This window comes from Meriones unguiculatus, chromosome 16, assembly GCF_030254825.1.
Source record: "Meriones unguiculatus strain TT.TT164.6M chromosome 16, Bangor_MerUng_6.1, whole genome shotgun sequence".
Classification (NCBI taxonomy): Eukaryota; Metazoa; Chordata; class Mammalia; order Rodentia; family Muridae; genus Meriones; species Meriones unguiculatus.
The window spans coordinates 38861083-38885214 of record NC_083363.1 but is presented as its reverse complement, the minus strand read 5'-3'; the positions used below and the strand labels follow the sequence as shown (position 1 = coordinate 38885214).

At 44.6% G+C, this 24132-nt stretch overlaps 1 protein-coding gene across 2 annotated transcripts in view; it reads left to right on the top strand.

Moving 5' to 3' along the window:
* Nucleotides 1-24132, top strand: part of Clic5 (chloride intracellular channel 5) — a 143030-nt gene that overhangs the window by 40689 nt on the left and 78209 nt on the right. The window contains exon 1 of one of the 2 annotated variants that reach the window (XM_021649468.2): nucleotides 8959-9386. The exons of the other annotated variant lie outside the window; for it this stretch is intronic. Coding sequence (XP_021505143.1) covers nucleotides 9324-9386 — 63 coding nt within the window. The 5' untranslated portion in view covers nucleotides 8959-9323. Of the gene's footprint in view, nucleotides 1-8958; nucleotides 9387-24132 lie in introns of those variants that run through there. 2 annotated transcript variants of the gene reach the window in all.

Genomic DNA, 24132 nt, shown 5'->3' with positions numbered 1-24132 from the left:
TGCCCACCCGATAACAGGCCCCCCTGAAGGCTCCCTTTTAATCATAGTGACCATCTCACAGCAAAGTCCTCTTTGTTTTACATAAGTTCTGACTCTGATGTAAATCTCAAGCTGTGACCAGCAGAACAGATGAGGTAGTCTGAGCCAAAAAAGGAAGCTTGCTGATCTTTAGGAAAGAAAATTCTAGAGATTTTAAGTTTCAGGCACCTCAAGACCCAGTCACTCAAACAACAGAGGAGCACCTGGGTTCTCCACAGCTCTGCGTCTCCACATCACAGTGCTTGTTTTCTGTCATTGTTTCTCTCAGTCAGCCTGGCCTTGTGGGGACAAGATGGAGTCACAGCTGTCTGGTCCCATTTTAGTCTCTCTATTAGGCCAGCAGAAGGAAAATCCATCTCAAACACATTCCTGATGAAAATCCTGGAACTGGCCACATGAATCATCTGCTCACCCCTGAAGCTCTTCTAAAACCTAATGGTCAGTGGATGGAGAAGGTATGGGAACCAAGGAAACCAGAGACCCTGCCAGTTACCGTTCTTTTGAAACGTTTATCTGCAGTGGCCATGGACATCTGCTTTCTTCCCAGGAATCATTTTACTACCATGATGGATGGGTACTGATTTCCAGTGTCTTCTGTCTTACTCCTCCCCACTTTCTACTCTTTGTGGCCACACTCTCTTTGAGCTTCTCTTTGTTTCACTTTTCATCTTTTTTTCTTGAGATTCTGGGATGGAATCCAAAGTCTGTGAGTTGTTAAAACTGATTAATTGACATACTGACATTATTGACCAAAAGAAACTCAGATGTGCAGGTCAGAAAAACAGGAGACAACAGTTATGTTGGTTGTTTTGCTTTGTTATGTTTTTCAAGACAGGGTTTCTCTGTGTAGCCCTTCTGCAGTTTGCTATTTAGACCAGGCTGGCCTGGAACTCAGAGATACATCTGCCTCTGCCTCCTGAGTATAGGGGGGGTTAAAGACATATGTCACCCCTGACAGGCTGTTGTTTTTAATGTTACATAACACATGTAACATTATCATGTAACATGTATCACAGAGCCCTTCTGAGATACGCCTGTGTAGGGGAATATGGCTGCTTTGGCAAGAGATCACATCCAAAGACTTTCTAGGTCTGTGTGATCCAGCTGGAATATAGATACTCCTTTATTCCCAGGAGAGAGAGGCAAGCAAATCTCTGAGTTCAAAGCCAGCCTAGTATAGAGCAAGTTTCAAGTAAAGAAAAGCTTACATTGTACAAGACTTTAATCCCAGCACTTAGGAGACAGAGGCATGTAGATATACGGGTTCTAGCCACCTCTGTTCAGTAAGTTCCACTGAATCGATGAGTTGAGAAACAGTGAAGTGGAGTTGAGTTTGTAGGAGTTCAGTTTGTGTAATTCAGAGGCAGTTTTACAAAGACAGTTGTACAGAGAGAGGTTGAAGAGTGAACAAACTAGACACAGGTGAAGACAGAATGAGCCAGAGTATGGGAAGGAGCCAGAAGATTATAACAAATTGTTAGGGTTAGTTTGAGGCCACGCAAAGCAATAAGTCAGAAGCTGAGAGAAGCCATATTGAATCAGTCAGCCTGGAGAGGGGTTTGAACCAGAAAAGCTGAGTTGAACCACTCGAAGTTCAGAAAGAGCTAGGAAGGGTGAGCTTATTCAGCAGTAAGTCTCAGAGTCTGAAAACATTCTAGGCCTAGATTAGATTGTACGGAGACTAGAAGCTTCCAGGACTGGGCCTAGGTTAGCAGATAGAGCCAGTAAGCCTCCATGACAACAATTACCAAAGGTGAATAAATGATACTTTTACACACCTGTGAAATGGCTGTATTTTTTATGTGATCTTTCCAGAGCTAAAGGACTAATGAATATTAAGTGAGAATAATCAGCTGCTCAGTCAATTCTGCCCCAAATGTCAATGCTACAGATGTTGACCTCAGGTCAACAGTTTTTATTTTTATTACCTATTAATTTTTTTTTGCTTGCTTTTGGCATCTATGGCTCTTCCTTTTCCAAGGTGAAGGGGTGTTTTAATCTGTGTGTGCCATCACTTGGCCCTTGTGTTGCTCGTTTTGTCTTTTTGGATCTTCTCTGGATATCTCTTAAGCAGAATTCCAGACCCCTTCGACCCATCTCCTTCTTAAACTATGCACTGATCCCATCAGTTCTAAAAGCTGCACCTCAGTCTGCAGCTGCATCCCAGGCTGCTGAGTGCTTTCTCCTCTGCCCATCCAGGAAAGTGTTGCTGACGCCATGGCTTTAATGTTGAAGATATCCGGTGTGGGAGGGGAGGGGGAATCAGTTCTGCTGTTTGTAGTTATTTTCAAGCAAGTTACCAGCATTTTTAGGACTTGGCTTCCTCATTTATGAAATGGGACTAATAACAGCCTGTCATGCAGCTATTACAGAGATGATGCAAACTAATAAAGGATTCAGAGCTCCCAGTCCATGGCAGGATCTTAGTAAATGTTAAATACCCTTTTTAAAAAAATTATGTAACCTTTTCCATGGTTTAGTTCAAATTAGAATTTATAAAAATGCCATCCTGTAATGTTCATTTTGCTGATGGGGTTGGGTGGGGTACAGGTGGAGTGGGCAAAGGCAAAACCCAAAGAGGGAGAAGCTGTAGATAAAAGAGGGGTCAATTTTCATTGATCGGTTTCTTTAACGTTGATGTATTTATTGATCACACATACGCACACACACCACGAAGGACTGAAATCTCAAGAGCCAAAAGCCAAAATAGAGCCTGTAATCCTAAATAAATGCTTATGATTTAGAATTTGGAAGGCCAAAGCAGGAGGTTCAGAAGGTCAAGTGCAGCCTTAATTGAAAAGTAAGTCTGAGGTCAGCTGGGCTGCCTGAGACTTTATCTCAAATAAATGAATGAATGAATGAATGAATGAATAAATAAAAACAGATAAATTCTTCCTCCCTTGAGTCAGTTTTCTCAGGCGTTTTGCCAGAGTGGTAAGAAGGACAGCTAGCAATGTGGGGCCCTTGCTTTTGACTATGCCTAACCTGGTTCCAAATCTGGGTGATGCCATAAGCAAAGCCTAGTGAATGATTCTGGCAGGCACTCAGAAAGCCAGAATGCTGATTGGAATGCCAGACAGTTAAGACTGAGCTCATGAGATTTGAGAGGAGAATGGGGACTCCGGAGGATTGGACAAGAGGCCATTCCTGACAGTGAAGCAAAGACCTTGTCTATGCTGTGTGTTCCGTGAGGCTCTGGGGAAGGGTGAGTTCAGGGAGATGATGTATTTGTCTGAGGGAGGACGTCTCAGGCAGTTCAGCATTCCAACCGTGCCATGGGTTTTCTGGCTATGCTTGGTCCTTATGAGCCCATATGATGGCACTGAGGGCCCCAGAGACCGGACATGGAGCCACTGGATTTAATGTTTTTCTTGTGTTTTGCTCTTGCCCTAGTCGCATCGCTCTTCTCTACCACACTCGCTTTTCCTTTTTTGGAAGGGGGATGTTTACTCTGCTAAAGTATGTTGGGAACATGTATGTTCTTTTTAACATTTTTGTCTTTAATAAGGGACTTACAGCTGAGAAATATCTTCTTTCCTCTTTATCTTGTTTTATTTTCTGTTTTTGTTGTTGTTGTTTTTCATTTCTGAAGTTAATGTGTGATGAGATTTGGGGCAAAGGGGGCCAATGAAATGAAGGATATGAAAACAAAATAGTGGCTTCATATTTTGTGTTTTCTCTTTGTGTGTGTGTGTAGATCATGTGAATGTATGTAGGCTGACAGGTCAACTTGGGTGTCAACTCAGGAGCCTCCCACCTTAGGTAATTTTTGTTTTGTTTATTGCTGCTTAGGCAAGGCTGGGCCTCCTGCAAGTCCCAGGGATGCCCCTGTTTCCACCTTCCAAGTACTAGGATTGCAAGCACATGCGACCATGCCTGGCTTTTTAAAGCATTACATGTGTTATAGACGTCAAGCTCAGGTCCTCATGCTTCTATGGCAAACTCCTCACTGACTGAACTGTCTTCCTAGCCCTGCCTTTATAGTTTTTGAAATTATTTAAGAAATTTGATAATTTTTAACTTTACACAGTGACCGTTCAGTTTGGGAGCATGCAGTTTTGTGTATTTTAGCACATGCAGAGATGTTTGTAACCACCAGGAAAGACAGGACATCAGTTTTGGCACCACAGAAAACTCTTCCCTGCATCTCTTTGCAATCAAACCCTCCCCCACCCAACTGCTACCTGTTAGTGATTCCCCCATTTCCACATTTCTTTTCTTCTCTAGAATGCCATGCGCACGAAGCTGTACAGTGTATGACCTTTTGAGATCAGCCTTCTTTCACTACGGTCAAGATTTATGCGTGTTCATGCATGTGTACACCTCGCAGTAGCTCTTTTTTAGTTTAACTGCAAAGCGGTACGTCATTGTTTGTGTGTATTACAATCAGTTGATTCATTTAGCCGTTGTTCTAGTTTGGGATCACTATAAATAATACTATGTCATTTCGTGTTCAAGATTGTAGGTCAACAAGAATTTTCATATCTGTAGAATCAGGCCCAAGACGTGGTAAGACATGGTAAGAAAGCATGTGCTTGAGATCATATAAAATTTCTAAACTGCTCTGCAGAAAAGTGCTGCAAATTGAGAATTGTAGCTACCTTCTTGCTCGGTTTTGGAAAGTGTGTGTGTCAGCCTTTCTTTTTTTTTTTTTTTTGTGTGTGTGTGTGTGTGTCAGCCTTTCTAACAGGCACATTGTGACAGCTCTATTTGACCCGCTGCAGCTCTAAGGACTAACACTAAGTACATTTTCATGTTTAGGTCTTTGGTAAAGCATCTGTTTATATCTTTTGCTTTAAAAAAAAAAAAACAAAAAAACAAAAAAACCATGGGTTGTTCTCTTGTCTTTGAGCTGAGAAAATTCCTTCCAGATCCTGAAGAATCTTTTGTTTCCTCCTTTTCTATTTCTGACTGGGACTATAAAACGGGTGTTACTCTATCTGAAATGTCTGGTTGGATTTGTTAGTAAAGCACCCGAGGCTTCAAGGTCTTTGGCTTGTTGTAGGGTTCTCAAGTAAGAATAAAATGCATTTCACAGATAGAGGACCTGTTAGGTCCTCTTGAGTGAGTTTGTTAAGTTTTTGTCTTTCAAGATTTCATCCATTTTGTTGAAGTGATGTAAATGATGTGCAGCATCTTGCAGCATTTCTGTATTCTCACACCAATGGAGTTTGTACTTGATGATCCCAGTTTTTGTATCTGATTTTAGTAACATACTTTCTCTCTTTTTCTTGGTAAAATAAAGATGGGTGTGAATAATCAACTTCATAGATATTTTTCTCTTTCTTTCCTTCTTTTCTTTTCTCCACAAAATCTGGTTTTAAAGCACTTCCTGTTATTTCTTTCTATCTCTTTTCAATGCTTTCATTTTGCATTAATTTCTTTTCTGTGACCAGAATATGTTTTTGTTTTGGTGAATTTTTCTTGCAAACTTGAGAATGATGTGTATTCTGCTGACGAATGCCCAGAACGGTCCAAGCATGTTAACAATGTAAAGCTGTTAGGTGCTATCTCCGTTATCTCTGACAATTCCTTTGCGTTGTGGTCTATCTTGGTACAGCTTTCTTCTCATCAGTGTTTTCATGGTTAAGTTAGATTTCCAATATCTGTACTTTTAGCTTATTAATATTACTCTGCTTGAAATGGGTTCTATAATCATATATACTATAATGCCAGCACTCTGGGAGGTAGAGGTAGGGAAATCTCTATGAGTTTGAGGCCAGCCTGGTCTACAAAGTGAGTCCAGGACAGCCAGGGGTACAAAGAGAAACCCTGTCTTGAAAAATAAAACAAACAAAATTGTATAAAATTGGGACTTCATTTATCATTGTCATTTTATTTAGTCCAAAAATTTTTATCTTTTAATTATTATGAATAGATCATTCACATTTACTTTAAGTACTTCTAGATACAGAAAGGTCATCACACACATTGCCTAGATCCAAGGCAAGAAAATGATCTAAGGTTCCTGTAAAGGAGTTTTCACTGAAAAGACCTGGCAAGGCTTTTCATTTCTATGATTTTGTTGGCATTTTACTATAGTGATACTAAAAACATTCTCTAGACTCTGTGCACGGAATCCACGAGTCCGTATCAGACAAGAAAGGCCACAGACTCCTTTGTGACCTTGATCCTTCCCTAGAGTGTGCGGCCACTGGTGTAGTTTCAGCTGCGAAAGGTGACTGCACTTCTAAAGGCTTAGGTGATGTAAGCCTGAAAGCGAAGAGGAGCTGAGTAATTGAACCTCACCTTGATTAAGCGCTGAGGTGCTTTCTTCAGCAAGAAGGCGATGCTTGAGCTTGGAGTTGGTGAATGGTGGACACAACGCCTGTTCTCTTCTCCACATACCTATCAGGTATATGACCAGGAAGTTTTAGCCAAATCTTTGTGGGCCATGTGTAGCCTTCTCTCCTTCCTACCCCAACTGTATTAAGCAGTCTCTTTGCATGTTGTCCCATGGAACCCCTCTGTGCTAGTCCAATTTTTTTCTGCCATGACAAAATACATGAGGTGATCAACTTAAAAACAAGGAAGGATATTTTGGGTTCAGTTTTAGGGGTTCTATAGTCATTTCCTCATTGCTTAGGGCCTGTGGCTATACTATACACAATGATGTGGAAAGAGGCATTTACTCTTAGATAGCAAAAAGAGAGGGACAGGCATAGCTCCTTTACTCCTGTGGTAGTTTGGATGAGAATGGCTTCCATAAGCTCATGTTTAAATGCTTGGCCCCTAGTATCTTGGGAAGGATTAGGAGGGTGGCCTGTCCCCAGGAATGAGATTTGAGGTTGCAGAAGCCCATGCCAGGTCCAGGCTTCCTTTCTCTTTCCTACAATTTGTGGATAAGATGTAAGCTGTCAGCTACCTCTCCAGCACCATGCCTGCCTGCCTGCCACCATGCTCCCTGCCATGATGTCATGGTCATGAACTCACCCTCTGAAATGGTAAGCAAGCCCCTACTTAGTTGTTTTTAAACTAAGTTGCCTTGGCCCTAGTGTCTCCGTACATCAACAGAAAAGTAACTAAGGCAGCACCCTTGGAAGGGGATGGCCCCAGTGACCCAACTGCCTTCTACTACTAGGCCTGACATCTCAGAAGTTCCAATGGTTCCATGGCTGGAGCCCAGTCTTTAGGACATGGACAAGTGGGAGGCAGTTCAGATACAAACTCAGACCCATCTGCCTAGTTCATTTGACAGCCTGAGGTACCTTTCTGTGACTATTTCACTGAAATGGATTTTAGTTTCCATTAAGATTAGGACCAGATCTTCATTTCCCTCGGCGTAGTGTTTGCTGAGTGAGAAAAGCAGTTAACTGAGTAGTTGAGGGTGAAATATCTGTTTTACCTGTATCCAGATTCTGACTCAACCATTTCCTAGATTGAAGACGAGAGTCGAGTTTCTTAAGAACTCCATGCCTCAGTTTCTACACCCAATGTCTTCCTTGATTGCTCTCTGTTGCGTATTGAGGCAAGATCTTTCTCCTGAACCCAGGACCTGCTCATACTGATGGTTTAGTCTTCACCGCCAGAGCCCTGGGAACAGAGACAAGCCACTCAGCCACTCAGCCAAACCACAGAGCCTGCCCAGCAGTTACTTAGCTACTGGGGATCCTGACTCAAGGCCTCACGCTTTCCTGGCACATGCTTTTCATTGAGCAGCTCCTCAGATCTGCAACTACTTTAAAAAAAGAAAAGAAACAAAAGGCAGAAATGTCTGTTGGGAAAGAAATTTAGGAAACCATAAAAGAATATTTATCAAGAACGTTCTCATACTCTGTGATTCAGCGTGCCCTCATCACCCCCAAGTACATATCCAAAGGAAATGTGTCCAATGCTGTAATGGCTGAAAGAAACCAGGGTCACTAAGCTCAGCCTACTAACTCTAACTCTCACCTTAGACATTTCAAGTTTGGGTAACAGGTACCCTGGTCAGGGAGAAAGGGAGAGAAAAGGACAATCACTTCTGGTGGTGTCGCTAACATTTTATTCCTTCATCTGGTGCCGGCAAGAGCTGGTGAAAATGCATTGAGCTGTACATCCAGGATAGGAGCATTTTTTTTTCTCTGTGTCATAGTTCACTAAAAAACAATAAGGAAAAGCTGGGTGTGGTGACACACCTGTAACCGGCATGTAGGAGGTTAGAGGCAGAAGGATGAGGAATTCCAAGACTGGCTCAGTTACATAGTGAGTTCAAGACTAAGGCTTGCCTGCGCTATACCTGGAGGGGTGAGTGTGTGTGTGTGTGTGTGTGTGTGTGTGTGTGTCTGTGTGTGTGTAGAGAGAGAGAAACACAGAAGACAGAGAAAGAGGGAGGGAGGGAGAAAGGGTGGGAAAGAAGGAGGAAAGGAGGAAGGGAGGAATTGATGCAAGGAGGCAAGGAGAAAGGGAGGGAGGGAGCAGAGGAAAGCAAAAGGAAGTAAGATGGGGGGGCGACTCATAAAGTTGAAAGTCTCAGATCTCTGGCTCAGGTGCACCTGACCCTGTTGGCTCACCCCTGTCCCTCACAGGCTCCTGCCCCACCCCCTGATTTGCTCAGAGCTAAAATGGCAAACTCTATGAGTTCAGGATCTTCTTTCCTTGCTCCACTCTACCCTGCCTGCCTTGCAAATGCGGAATTTGGGTATTTAGAGTAACTTGGGCTAGCTGAACCGCTTAATTAAAAAAAAAAATTAAAACTTAACATTTTTGAAAACCATGGAGTCTCTATGTCCTCCTCTGCCCCGCCCCCCTTTCTGTCCCTCCTTAAGCTCTGCAGGGCATGCTTTTGGCTTTTGACTGACTGCCTTGGCCAGCTCTGAGCTTGGGCATTTAGGGGTCTTGGGTGTGACCAGGCCCAGCGGATGCCGAGCTCCAGGGCGCCCCCCTCCCGCTCCCCAGCCCAGTCCCCGCCCGGACTGACCCCGCCCCGCGGCCGCGGTCTATTTTGGGCGCACCGGCGGCGGCAGCGCGGGATCGCTGACAGTCTCGGATCCTGTGACACCTCCCAGCAGCCAGGCACTTGTTGCTCCCGGACCTGTTGTCAATCCCTCAGCTCGCTGTTCCCTTCAGCCCCCTGCTGGCTCTTGGAGTCTGCTCTTTTCCCTGTGACACCTGGGACTCCGATCTCTCAGACATCGCTGTCCTCGTTGGGAGAAACTGATGAGAAATTGGTAGCCTTTAAAAAAAAATAATAATTTAAACACCGCGCCGAAGAGAGGTCCCCGCTGTGAGCAGGAGCCCGAAGCGCTGCAGAGGTGGCGCCTCTCCGGCCCGGGGTCGTGGCCCGGGGCGCCGACGACGAAGGCATGACAGACTCAGCAGCAGCTAATGGGGATGACAGGGACCCCGAGATCGAGCTCTTCGTGAAGGTAGGTCGGCACTCGCGGGCCTCCCTCCGGGGCTGGCAGTGGCGAGGTCTCAAGTGTCAGGGCGCAGATCCCTCTGGGACCCTCCCTAGGGAGCGCAGCCCAGTGCCCTAGTGGTTCTGCAAGGGACTCCCGGGAAGCTGGAGTGAGCTTCCACCTGACAGATGCTCTCTTCTTGGAGAGTTGACCCGCAGTCTGTCAAACACTGTAGGACAGACAGGTCACCACCGCGGACCCTGAGCCCCTAGAGAAGCAGATCCTGAGCTCCAAGGGATGCCAGCAATACTGGCTGATCTTGAAGGATGTCACCAGATATTAGGGACAGGGGAATCTGTCCGGACAAGTAAACTTTTCTTCTACAGCGGAGGAGGAAGTAGGGGGGAGGGAGAAAGAGAGAGAATTGATAAAAAACCATCTTTTGCAAAGCAAAAATAGCGTTTTCTAGGCCCCCTCCTCTTCTATTCATACGTAAAATAAAAGTGAAGACCACAAAGCTCTTGTAACTTGTAGAGGAGAAAAAAAAAAACACAAAAACAGAACGCCCCTGGTTCCCAGCTTCCTTAGGACTGCAGGACAGTCTTGGGTAACCAGGGAACCTGTCAGTCTCCAGCAGCAAGCCCCCTCTCTGTTTCTTGGGCGCTCTGTGGGCAGCAGCCAGCCTGAGACAACAGCTGTATTTCTTTTGCAAGCTGCGGGAGGAGGATAGGGGCCTGATTGATCAGCGCTCCTTGAGGACACTGCAGAAGCAGAAACCTGGAAACCTGAGGAGGGAGCAAAGCAGAGTCGCCAGGACTTGTCAGGGGAGAAGAGGGGGAGGAGGACGCCCTGCTGCCTGATTACCTAGACCTTTCACAAAGGGAAATAGGATCTCCCAGGGAGGCTTTCCTAGAATAGAGCTCCGGTCGCTGAGAACACACTTGGGGACATGCATATAGCTGGAGGTAGAAATGGGTTAATTTGCTCAAGCCACGGGTTTTTCCAAGTCAGTTGAATAGACTTCTGCAGAAAGGTTTAGGTTTGTGTAAACCTGAAGAACAATATCTCTTTCTTTGGCACCTTTGAAACACACACACACACACACACCCCAACACACATATTGACTTTCTAAAATATATATATAATTTGTTACAGCTTGTTTTATGTCTACAAAGTGATCCAGATCTTCTCCAAGCAGCAGTTTTAGGCTTGCTGACAGACCTAGGCAAGGAACAAGGCTCTAGGGCCTCCCGGACTGGGCAGGATGGGGTCATGGAGGCCAGGGCACCCAGGCGCACCTCAGGGAGGGTGAATGGACACAGCTTTCACAAAACCTTGCTGCTTTCCTTAAGAGAGCCATTCTTGGACGTACTCACATTCCCTGGGAGTAGGAACTTCAAGTGTCAGGTTCCCTGAGAGATACTTCAAACACAAATTGGTTCTTTTGAGTCGGTGAAGCCCTTTGCCCTGTTACTAAGCGTGGAGACCAATTCTACCTACGTCTTTGGAATTCCGTGTTGGCAGCATTCAGAGATTTTTGTCTACTTAATATAAAAAAGCTTTCTCTACAGCTCGAGTAGCCCCCAAAGAATTCTAAAATGTCTGTGCTTGTCACCTGCTTTTTCCTTAAAGAGAAGCAGTTAGTAAGAGCCAAGCAGACCTTTGTGGCTCTAGGACTAGATTGATGCCAGAGCTGTGTTGATACCCATCCTTATGTTTGAGCTTCTGGTTACTATTATGGTCACAGGGTATATATGAAATCTTGGTCAGCCTGGCAGTGCTGGCACAGCCCTTTAATTCCAGCACTTGGCGGGGGCAGGGGGCAGAGGCAGGCAGATCTCTGAGTTCAAGGCCAGCCTCGTCCACAAAGTAAATTCTAGGACACCCAGGACAACACAGAGAAACCCACTCAAACAAAACTAAACAAAGAAAACAAACAAACAAAAACTGTATGTGAGCATGCTGCTCTGAGCCTTCAATGGTGTCTTTTTAGGGAAGTAGGTGCCTGGCTTGCAGAATCAGACTTTCCTCCAAATCTGAAGTTTCTCCGTTCTGGATTCCCACAGAAAGAAAGTCTCTGGGTTCTGGTGTCAGGGAGCAGAAGTGCTTTCTGAAGGGGAGAGTGTGTTGGTCCCTATGAAGTAACTGAAGTAGAGGAGGCTCCATCTGGAGCCGTGATGGGTGTCATTTTCAACAGCCTGTGACACAGTTCGGCACAGTTCAGCACAACACTGGGACTGCCATCCTAAACCGCTGCTCAGCGAGTTGCCAAGACTGGTGTTCCCCTGCCATGCAACCAGTGCTCATCAGCTGTGTCTACCGCAGTTAACAATAACAGTCACAGCAGTGACGAACTGCGGCCTTCTAGGCATGCGAAGCACAGCGAGGCACTATCTCATCCAGTCCTCATGTCCATATTCGTGAAGATTATTTCATTCCTGTGTGAAATGATGAAAACAGTTCATTATGACCCACGGGAGCTTGTGATACTTGCAGTCACAGCACTCAGTGAGCTGAGCTTAAAAGGGAACAGGAAAAGGGATTAGCATCTTGGTGCCAGTGAGCAAACATGTGCTCACAGGACTGTGTGAAATGCTCTGAAGTAGACTGCAAACCGCCTTCAGGTTCGAAGCTTAGTTCTGGCACTTCATATTCCAAATATCCCGTCCTTCCCCAAAGGCTAAAATGCCAGTCCTTGTACTGTTTTTTTACTGGCAGATCATATAGCCCGGGTTGGCCTTGAACTCCCTATGTTCCTAAAGATGACCATGAGCTCCTAAGCCTTCTGCCTCTACTCCTGAATGCTAATGAATTCACCATCATGCCCAATTCACATGGTACTGAGGGTCGAACTGGGATCTCATGACTGCTAGGCAAGCACTGTACCAGCCTGAGCTCCATTGTCATCAGCCCATTGTTTTTTTGTTTTGTTTTGTTTTTTCTTTTGACAAGTTAGACTCTCTCTGTTACATTAAAACCTGCACCCAACTCATCTGTCTCTATAAGCTAGGTGGTGCTGAACAAACCACTCCACCTCCATAATCTTCCGTAGCCCTCTTCTTAAGCCAAACATGTCTGTAACTCATAACAGCGATGATAGCAATAATAATAGCAATCCATTGTCCAAGCCAAGATACTTGGAGAGTGAAGGGAACTGTTTCCGGTGCTTAACCTGAGAGAATACACCTGTACAGGATTGTTTGGCTCTGCAGTGCTCTGGGGAGGCAAAGGCACTCGCCACCAACTTGCTGTAGAAATTCCATAGGGACAGACAGGTAAAAGAGCCTTATAAACTGAAGGTGGCTACCAATGCCTTGACTTCCACCTTCTGATTAGTCAACTGGCAGGTAGAGCCTCTCTGGATCTGTGTGTCCCTGATTTCCCTTGGAAAGCTGGGGCCTGGCTCCCACCTCACTCGCGGGGATATTTTAAGAATGGTTGAGGTCATCCGAAGCTTGGACTCTGATCATCAAGGGAGGGAACATCAAGTATGGTTTGGAGAAGGAAAGAATAAAGAGCAAGGGAGTGAAAGCAAAACAGAAAGCAGTTTGAGAGAACAAACACAGGACATTCTGAGCAGGCTAGATCAAGATCTCCCTCCACTCTTAGCCCCACCCCAGATTCCAGATACAGAAGGTTACCAAAGAGATGGGCTCTTGGTTACACTCACTTCTTGGGACTGGGGGTACTAGCAGAAACTATGGATTTTAAACCTTGGAGGCATGAGCAAGCCGTTTAGGGAAAAGTTATAAAGCTCTTGGGACAGGACATTCTCCAGGCTGGTGACATCAGTCCCCACGGGCAGAGCCCAGAGCAGTGTTTTCATTGCTACCCTGGGATGAGTCCAGTGTGCAAGCCTTCTGGATAACCAGGGTTAGGTGCAGAGCAGGCAGCTTCTGCTACAGCTAAAATGGTGTGTTAACATCCCAAATGCCTAGTAAACTTGGGGCTTTGCTGTCAGGAGGGCTGTGGATAGAAAGCTCAACTCAATTAACAATTGCTGACAGGCTGGTTAGTAAGCCCCTCCACAGAACTCTGGAACAGTCCAAGCATGGGTGCGGGCTAGTCAAATAGTCATCAGCAACAAGTGCGTGTGGCAGGAAAATAAAACAATTCCTCTGATTGTCTGATGGGAAGGACTAGTTGTGCTCTTGGGTGGTGACCCCAAAAGCTCTGACAGTGGAGCAGGGCATCATGAGCCAAGTCATGAGTATGGTCATCTGGTTTCCAGAACAGGCAGGATGGAGTCCCATGGTGGTCCCCAAACAGCCATCAGCTGCCACAGTGCTCTGGCTGCCTGGTCCCTCTGGGCACCTGACCTACGCATAAGCTGTGTCATGAGGTGTGTGTGTGTGTGTGTGTGTGTGTGTGTGTGTGTGTGTGTGTGTATGTTTGTGTGGATGTGTGCATGCATGTACTTTGATGCATATGTACACATATGCACATGCGTGTGGGGGTCAGAGGCGTCTTCCTTGATCGTTCTCCACCTTATCCTTTGAGAAACGGTCTCTCAGAGAACCTGGAGCCCATCCAGTCAGCACCAGGGATCTGCTTGTCTCTGCCCCATCAGAACCAGGATTGCAGACACGAAGTGTACCAGGCTTTGACTTGGCGCCTGGGGATCTGAACTCAGGTCAAGTTTGCAATCGTAACGTTTCACCAGCTGAACCATCTCCTCAACCCTCTTCCAGATTTTCCTAATCCCTCCACCTCATTGGCTACTTGGTTTCTCTTTCTTGATAGTCTAAGCTTATGCTCTACTCTCTTTCATTTTTTTTTTTCCTGAGGGATCCTCTCTGGTAATGACTGGACAAGGCACTGGTCTATGAGCATAGCAGACTATCATTAAGAATCATTTGGTTTTACACTAGATCTCTGGGCTGTCTGGTCTCTAGTTCTTGGTTACCCAAGCAGTGTCAGGTATGGATTCCTTCTCTTAGAGGGGGCTTTAAGTCAAATCAGTCTTAGCCTCACCCTGGGCTTTTGGGGGATTTTCATAGGACCCAGTTGGTCAACAACTCAATTGACTGCAACCCAAGTCCATACACTGGAAGCCTTGCCTGACTACAAGAGATGGCCAGTGGAGATTCCATATCCTCCATTATTAGGAGCGTTGTTAGAGTCCCCTTGATGAATTCCACTGATAATTGCTAAGTTTCCACTGTCTCCAAATGTCCCCAATTCCACCTGTGTCTCTCTGCACTCTCTCCCTCCTGCCTCACACCCTGTCCCCTACCAGATTCCCACTGTTTCTGTCCCCACTGGCCCCTAGTTCACTGTATAATCTATTCCATTTTCCCTTCCCAGGGAGATCCCTGCATTTCCCCCTAGAACCTTCCCTGAGTCTATGGACCGTAGCTTTGTTTTCCTTTACTTAACAGCTAATATCCACTTATAAGTGACAACACATCATATTTGTCTAGCTGGGTCTGGGTTACCTCACTCAGGATGATTTTCTTTTTCTAGTTCCATCTGTCTGCCTGCAAATCTCATGATGTCATGATGAGTCATACTCCATAGTGTAAATGTACCACCACGCTTTGTTTTATCCATTCTTCTATTGACAGACATCTAGGTTGTTTCCAGTTTCTGGCTATTATTGATGAAGACACCATGAACGTGGTTGAGCAAGCGTCCTTGTGGAGGAATTTGGTATCCTTTACATATATGCCCAACAGTGGTAAAGCGGGGTCTTGAGGTAGACTCCCAATTTTCTGAGGCACCACCATATTGACTTCCATAGTGGCTATCCAAGTTTGCACTCCCATCAGCAATGGAGGAGTGCTCCCCTTTCTCCACATTCTTTCCAGCATGAGGGGTCTCTTGTGGTATCGATCTTAGCCATTCTGACAGATGTAAGATGGAGTCTCAAAGTAGCTTTGATTTGCATTTTCCTGATAGCTAAGAATGTTGAGCATTTCTTTCAGTGTTTCTCAGCCATTTTAGCTTGCTCTTTTGAGAATATGCACCCCATTTTAAAAATATAATTAAAAAATAGGTTATTTGGTTTTTTTCTATCTAGTTTCTTGAATTCTTTATATAACTTGAGTGTTAGTCCTCTGCCAGATGTGGTGTTGGTAAAAATTCTTTTCCATTTTGTAGGCTGCCACTTTGTGTGATTGATGGTGTCCTTTGCCTTACAGAGGCTTTTTAGTTTCATGAAGTGCCATTTATTAATTATTGATTTGAGTGTCTGAGCTCTTGGTGTTCTGTTCAGGAAATTGTCTCCTGTAGCAATGAGTTCAAGACTATTCCCTTCTTTCTCCCCTATCAGGTTCAGTGTAACTGGTTTTATGTGGAGGTGTTTGATCCACTTGAACTTGAGTTTTGTGCAAGGTGATCAATATGGATCTATTTTCATTCCTTTATGTGCAGACATCCAATTTTACTAGCACCATTTGTTGAAAATGTCTTTTTTCCAATGTCTATTTCAGGCTTCTTTATTAAAAAAAAAATCAGGTGTCCATATGTGTTTGCATTTATGTCTAGGTCTTCAATTCAATTCCATTGTTTAATATGTCTGTTTTTATGCTATACTGTGGTTTATATTAATATAGCTCTTTAATACAACTTGAAATCAGGAATGGCTATGCCTCCAGAATTTCTTTTATTGTACAGGATTGTTTTAGCTACCCTAGGTTTTTCATTTTTTCATATGAAGTTGAGTATTACTCTTTCTAGGTCTGTAAAGAATTGTGCTGGAATTTTGATGAGATTGAATTGAACCTGTAGATTGCTTTTGGTAAGATGGCCATTTTCACTATGTTAATCCATGAGTACTGGAGATCTTCCCATTCTCTGATACCTTCTTAATTTCTTTCTTCAAAGATGTGACATTTTTCCACACAAGTCTTTTACTTGTTCGGTTAGAGTTACCCGGAAGATATTTTATATTACGTAAGGCTATTGTAAAAGGTGGTGTTTCTCTGATTTCATTCTCAGTCTGTGCTACTGACTTTTTGAGTTATTCTTGTATCCAGCCACTTCACTGAAGGTATTTATCAGCTAAAGGAATTCTCTGGTGAAATTTTTAGGCTCGCTTATGTAAACTGGTATATTATCTGAAAATAGTGACTTCTTTCTTTCAATTTGTATTCACTTGATCTGTCATCTTGCTCTAGCTAGATATTCAAGTACTATATTGAATAGATAAGAAGGAAGTATAAAAGCTTGTCTTGTTCCTCATTTTAGTGGAATTGCTTTGAGTTTCTCTCCATTTAAGTTGATGTTGGCTATCAGTTTGTTATAAATAGCCTTTATTATGTTCAGGTATGTCCCTTGTTTTCCTAATCTCTCCAGGACTTTAACCATGAAGGGGTGTTGGATTTTGTTGAAGGCTTTTCTGTCATCTAATGAGATGATCCTGTTTGTGTTTTCTTTCAGTATGTTCATATGGTGAGTTACATTACTAGTTTTCATAAATTGAACCAAATCTGCATCTCTAGATGAAGCTTACTTAATGATCTTTTTGGTGTATTCTTGGATTTCATTGTTTGCAAATATTTTATTGAATATTTTTGCGTCAATGTTCATGAAGGAAATTGGTCTTAGTTCTCTTTGTTGAGTCTTTATGTGGTTTGAGTATCAGGGTAACTGTGGCTTCACAAAATGAATTGAGCAATGTTTCTTCTCTTTCTATTTTGTGAAATAATTTGAGGAGTATTGGCATAACTCTTCTTTGAAAGTCTGATGGAATTCTGTGCCAAAACCAACTGACCCCAAGCTTTTATGTTGTTGTTGTTGGAAGATTTTTAAGGACTGCTTCTTGTACATTTATAAGCATCTCATTCCTTAGGCTAGAAAATTTTTCTTCTATGATTTTGCTAAAAGTATTTTCTGGGTCTTTGAGCTGGGATTGTTTTCTTCCTCTAGTCCTGTTATTTTTAGGTTTGGTCTTTTCACAGGGTCCCAGATTTCCTGAAAGTTTTGTGTCAAGAACATTTTAGATTTACTATTTTCTTTGACTGATATGGATATATACATTTCTTCCATTGTATCTTCAATGCCTGAGAGTCTCTCTTCCATCTCTTGTATTCTTTTGGTGAAGCTTGACTCCGTAGGTCCTGTTTGAATTCCAACATTTTTCATTTCTAGATTTTCTTCAGTTTGTGTTTTCTTTATTGCTTCTATTTCCATTTTCAGGTCTTGAACAGTTTCATTTGTTTCCTTTAACTGTATTATCTTGGCCTTTTTAAAGGGATTTATTCATTTCCTCCAATTGTTTGTGTTTTCCTGGCTTTTTTAAAACAAGGATTTATTCATTTCCTCTTTAAGGACCTTTATCATCTTCATAGAGTCAGTTTTAAGGTCTTGTGCTTCAGCTATGTTGGAACATTTAGGGCCTGCTGTGATAGGATAACTGGGCTGTTGTAGAGGCATACTACCTTGGCTGTTATGTTCTCATGCTGTCCTCTACGCATCTGGGTTTAGGATGGGTCTAGGTGCTGCTATCTGGGTTTGTCTTTGTTGGGTGGATGCTTTATTTCTTGGTTTCTGTTTCTTCAATGGATATTTGGAGGGTGTGCTGGCTATGTGCTGCCTGTTTTGCTGTTCTGCTCAGTGGCGTGTTCACAGAGAATGGCTGCTGTTGGTGAGGGCTGGTATACACGGAGGAGTGGGGAAAGGAAGGTTAAGAGGGGATGGTCTGTGAAAGCCATAGGAGATGTGGGCAGGGAAAGGGAAGCTGCATCTTGTGATCTCTTGCAGTACTAGGGATGAGATGGAAGGATTCGGTCTAGGGGAACAGAGAGAAGGAGGAGAAGGTCTGCAGGTAGCCCATATAATTTTCTGGAAGATGTCATGATCTGCTCTCTCAACATGCCAAAACTTAATGTCTGTGCTTCCTTGCCAGGTAGTCAAAGGTTGAATGGTGCTATGGCATGGTGCAGGGTGACCATGTGTCTACAGAGGCAGGAATCTAGTATCGGTGACATCAACTCCTGCCTCCCTGACCCTCTGTGCTCTGTCTTTGGGTACCTACTGGCTCTAGCCTGCTAGGTCAAAGTCAATGAAGTTAGACAAGTAGTTAAGTTGGAAACTTTTCTTTTTTGCTTCTCTTTGAGAGGCCAGGTGCTAAGTAGAAAAATGTGATAAGTGTCAGGCTGTGGTTTTTCTAGCTGCAAGGGTTTTAACAAGTTGTGTGACACCCTCGGCCATAGTTTTCTTCCTTTTTTTCTTCTTTCTTTTACTTTCCTTCCTTCTAGCTAGTGTAGTTCCAATAACAGCAGCATGTATTTTATGGGTTTGTTCTGCTGTGTGTAAATTTGGGTGTATAACGGGGCCTTCTCTTCAGACCCTGTGTAAGACAGCTAGCCAAGTCAAAATCCTTAAACTTCCTTCCCTTGGATGGCACAGGAAGTCATAGCTTAGTGTCACCCACTTGTATCACTGATGGAGCTGTAACACAGACCGAGCAGCTGGCCCTCAGGGCAGCCATCCCTAGATTCCAGTCCTCTGACCGGACTGATGTTTCACCAACCAGAGGTTGTTGTTTAAAGGGTGTGGTTCATGTCCCCACAATAGAAGTCTCCTCACTGACTCTGGAAGTTGCTTCTTCCTGTCAGTTGCTCCCTCACTCAACAAAGCTTCCAGTGAGGATGGGATTTCATGGCTCTGTTCCTGTTTTTGGCTCTGGACTCTGGGAAGAGTCTCTCAGCCTCCCCTTTAACTTTGACTCTTGGGTGAGAGAGAAGAGTCTAGGCCCTTTGTTTCTGGAGGTCCCCTGGTTTCCTCTTCAGATTTCCCCCACCCTCACAAGGACTTGCAAAGCCTGCACAGGTGTAGAGACTCTTGGAGAAAACACAAACACGCATCAGCTTCCCAAAGGTGTGGGTGTGTAAAAGGTCTCTCACCATCCAGGAATGTCTGCTCTACACGCTGAAGAAATGCCTCCGCCAGCCTCTGGGGGAGTTAGAAATGTGTATCTTTTTTTTTTTTTTCCTTGAAAGATGATTTGAGTCCCAAGATGTGAAGTTATTTAAGGACAAATAAGAATTTTCCCCTCAGAACTGAAATGAATCCTTCATTAAAAAAAAAAAAAAAAAAAAAAAAAGGTGCTTTCTAGAAGCACCCTACAGCATTGCTGCAGAAGAGAAATCTGGATTGTACTTATTGTTAAAGTAATTTACTTATTGGTAAAGCCTGGTGAGGACTGAGGGCCCCAACCTCCGATGCATGGACACTTCTCAAGATTTTTCTCCATATGATCTTCCTCAGTCTTTCTCCCGAGAGAGTTAGATGTAGGGAGGCCGAGGAGAGAGCCAGGCAACTGTCTCCTTACAAAACTACCCTGAGGTCATTTTGTGGTTCACCCAACAAGAAGAGCCATTGGCTCAAACCTGGGTGAAAGGGACCAAATGGGAGATCAAAAGGACAAAATGAAAGTTGGTCCCTGCTGAAGCATGCATTTCACAGGATGGAGGCGGCTAAGGGAAAAATTCTCATTAGTGTGAATCATCCCACATTGACCTCAGCTGGACCAGGAGAGGGAGGAATGCTTTGACTTTTTTTTCTATTTGCTCTTCTTTCTTGTGATTTTTCTTAATAATACAGGAGTGACAAGCAATTTTAAAAGGCAGGCAAGTGGGAGATATTAGTTAAAGAACTTGAGTTAGGGCTTTGGGGAATTTCAGATGACTGATGAAGCAGTTGGCGAAGCTGTTTATTGAGCACCACCCGGTGCTAGACTCTGAAAGCGGAAGGAAAGTGAGGGAGAGGTCCAGACCAAATGGAACCACAGCAGTTCAGGAGCATGCAGCGAGGTGGAACGCAAATACATCACAGCACGTGACCAGATGCAGTTTGAGGGGTACAGATGGAGAGACCCCGGTGGCCTCTCACGGAGGGATTCCGACACTGTTCTGGGAAGAAGTGAGACCCTCGGTGAGCCTTGAGATGTGATCGCAATTCAGGATTCTCAGGTGGCTGGGATTAGGCAAGCAGGTGGAAGGAGTTTGGGACCCAGGCTTGTCCGGGGCTGTCTGCCAGGAACAGGAGCTGCAGAAAGGCTGTTGGAAATGAGCCATGAGAGGAGGGGATCACGTTTGATAGTGCGCCCTTGTAAACATGGGCTGTGTACACACACTGCTAGTGACTTTCGTTGTCATCTGCTGTGCTGTGTGATGCACTGTGATGTTAAGGAACTCGACGACAGAAGAACGGGATCCTGGTCCTGCTCTCCCACATGTGGCTTTCCCTTCCATGCAGTGGGATGAGCAACATAAGACCGTATCATTTTCTATAGGTACTGATCTCTAGAAGACATCTAGCATGCCCAGCTCTGAGCAGACAGTCAGACATTTCAGAATGTGTGCTGTGTGGATGGAAGGAAGAGACCCACAGCTGCTGCTTTGCCACTGCTGCTGCGGGCATGTGCACCATGGCCACAGGAGAGCAAGGAGAGCCTTGAAGCAGGTGGGGCACTGCAGATGTCTTCTTAGAAGTCTTTCCAGGGGGCTGGAGAGCGGCTTAGTGGTTAAGTGCACTGAAGGACCCAGGTTCAAATCCCAGCAACCACATGGCAGCTTACAACTGTCCGTCATTCCAAGATCTAACCCTCTTACATAGACATGCAGGCAAAACAACAATGCACATAAAATAAAGGTAAATAAATTAAAAAAAGAAGTCTGTCCATACTTGAACAGACCCTCATGGCAGAGGGTGCTGCAGGAGAGCGGAGAGCATAGAGGAGTTCCTGGGAGAAGCCTGGGTGGCATGTGAGGAGCATCAAAGCCTCATGGTAACATGGTGAATTCATCTCGAGGTGTTGCCCTTTGGGAACAGGGATATCACTGACTTGACATCATGGTCTAAGGTGAGGTCAGTGCACTGAGCGGAGATGAAGTTGTTGGGCTCTAGAGCTCCCCTTCACACTGAAACACCATGAATCCACGGTAAAATGGGGCGATGAGGAAGAGAGTTGTCAGTCACGAAAACATTTGAAGCATGGGACTCGCAAGCATATATAAACCTTCACAAGCGTGCTCAGCTGGTCAGGGTAATTTGTGTGAATTTGGACTTTTTAGAGCTATGGTTGAAGAAATGCACTCCCCCGGGAGGGCACATGGAGAAGTGGGGGTGGAGAGGGGCAAGGACTGTGTGTTAATAAAGAGGGAAGGATGAGGCACAGGATGAGTTGGTAAAGGAGATGAAGCGATGAGGGGTAAGAAGAGAACAAATAGAATGCTTTAGGTGGATGAAGGCTTTGTGTGAATGAAGGCTTGGAGGCAAGAAATACCAGGCTGTGTTCTCTAAGAAAGAGCATCTCTGCATGGCTGGGGCCAAGAGAGTGAACATGGAGGATGATGGGAGGGCAGATGAAGTTATAAGCAAGGGTTCTAACACAGATTATGGTCTACACGGCTTTGAAACAACAGAACTGTATTGCTTGGTTTTGTTTTTTATTGCTGGGAGTTGGAAGGCTAAGGGAAAGGCATTGGTAGATTAGATGTTTGGTGAAGACCTGTTCTCTGGTTCATAAATGGAATCTTTGGGTTATGTTCTCAGCTGATATGATGAGCAATACCCAGCAGCTCTCTGCTGTCCTAACTACCTGCCCAAACCCCTACCCGCTAACGCTATCACCTTCTAGAGAAAGTGTCAAAATTTGAATTGGAGAGAAATGCAGGTGTCAAGACCTTATCAAATCATAAGGTACCTCTGAGTAATTGAGCCCCTGAGTTATAATTCAGATCTTCTTATTAAAAGTGCCACTTTCAAAGAGAGAGGGAAGTGTTTAATTATCTGGCATGGTTGGCTTGGTGTATCTATCTGGAAAAGCTCCTACAGTCTGCATAGGGAGGTTCCTGTAGTGTCACAGTCATGATCAACCTATGTTTGGTGTGGTTGATTTCCCTGTGTTAAACTCTATGGTCCTCAGAGTAATGTTTTCTATGTCTATCATTAGTCAGTGATAAGGCAGAAAGGGCCAAGAATACAACTACAGAAATAGCATAAAAGGTGGAGGAGGGGAAAATGCGCAGTGAGCAGTGCCTGACAGAGAGCCTATTACCTGGAAGGAAAACCCTTGTCCCAGTTACAGTCTCTTAAGGGTCCAATTTGGCCAGTTGTCATGGAGATAGATGCCTTGTTTGTGATGTAGAAAAAGCTCCTCTCCCCCAGATATATACCAAAACTTCTTAATGCTATCAGTGACTAAAAACCCTGAGAACACTACAGGCAAACGGGGAGGGGCAGTCTAGAGACAGGTTAGTCAGAACATAAAAGTTGGGAGCTACACTGTCTTCAGTATTTGCCTCAGAAACTGAAGGAGTCATCAGTCAGATTTTCTCTATAGCGAGATGACTCACGAAAGAGTTCAGCCATGTTGGGAGTCATGTGCCTTCCTCAGTGTCATACTTCGTGGCTTTTGTTGTGGTTTGTATGTTGTTATTTTGAGACAAGGTATATCCCAGGTTGGCATCAACCTTTCGATATAGCTAAGGGGAAAAGTAACTCCAGAGGAAAGGGGCTTAATTTCAGCTTCCCAATTCCAGATTTCGTTCCATCTCTGTGGGGAGGTCAAGGCTGAAGTTCCCAGCAGCTAGTCCCATCATATCACCTTAAACTGTGGATCTTCGTGCCTTTATTTGCTGAGTGCCATGATTATAGGCATATACAGCCATGCCTGTTTTACGGGGTGCTGGGTATCAGATTCGGGGGCGTGGGGTGAGCTTGTGCAAGTTAGGCAAGTGTGCTATCAACTGAGTCACACCTCCAAGGTTCAGATTGGGCTAGAAGGATTCTTGTGAGGGTGAGGAAAGCTAAGGAGTTTGCTGGCAACTCACAAAAGCTGTCTGCCTGGAGCTCCCAGCGTGACTCATAAGCAGCTCTTCCCCCACAGATCCGCTTTCAGAGCAGGTAAGGAAGTGACCTCAGCTTCTCCACCCCTGTCATGGTCCTAGAAACTTCTGGCACTCCGAGCCTCCCAACAACAACGCTGCTGGAGAAAACTGTGGGGCAGCCTTTGGAGGCCTCTCCCACCTTGAGTCCCCAGAGAGGACAATGTGGAGTTTATATAGGCTTAGGCTCCTGCAAAACATTATGTGTGTGCTGAGAATAGCTACACTACAGGCTAGGCACCTTTAATTTCAGAGGGGGAGATAAACGGCTCTTAGGCGGCAAGCACTTTGGGTTGAAATGGTGACTATATAACAGTACAGTAGAGGAGAAGGAGGCGCTTAGCAGGGTCATCATCTTGATGAAAGGCTTGGGATGTGGAGAAAGCATGGAGCACAGGGGATAGAAATGAGGTGGGAGGAAGATTGATCATGCCACTGTCCTTTCCTCTGTGCTTGCTGCTGATTCCCTCCACTTGGGTTCAAGCCAATTCGACAGTTTCTCTCTCAACTGGTGACGTCAACGTCTCATATCGGATAGATCCTATCCTCATGCTGCCTGTTTCCTGCAAAGAAGTGTACACACTATCGTTTCATCATGGTAAATATATTACACGTGTGTTTGTTTTATACAGACACAAAGGCACACATGCTTTATAGGACCTGCACATAAATTTTATTTGAGTATTCTAGTTTGATTTCTGCCTCTGTGATAAAATGCACTGGCCAAAAGCAGCTTGGGAGGAAAGGGCTTTATTTCGGCTTCCAATGCCAGGTTGTGGTCCATCTCCGTGGGGAGGTCAAGGCTGAAGCTCCCAGCAGCTAGTCACATCACATCCACAGTCACGAGCGTACAGCGTACATGCTTACTCACTTCCTCCCATTCAGCTCAATTTCTCTACACTTACACAATTCAGAACTCTCTCTCTCTCTCTCTC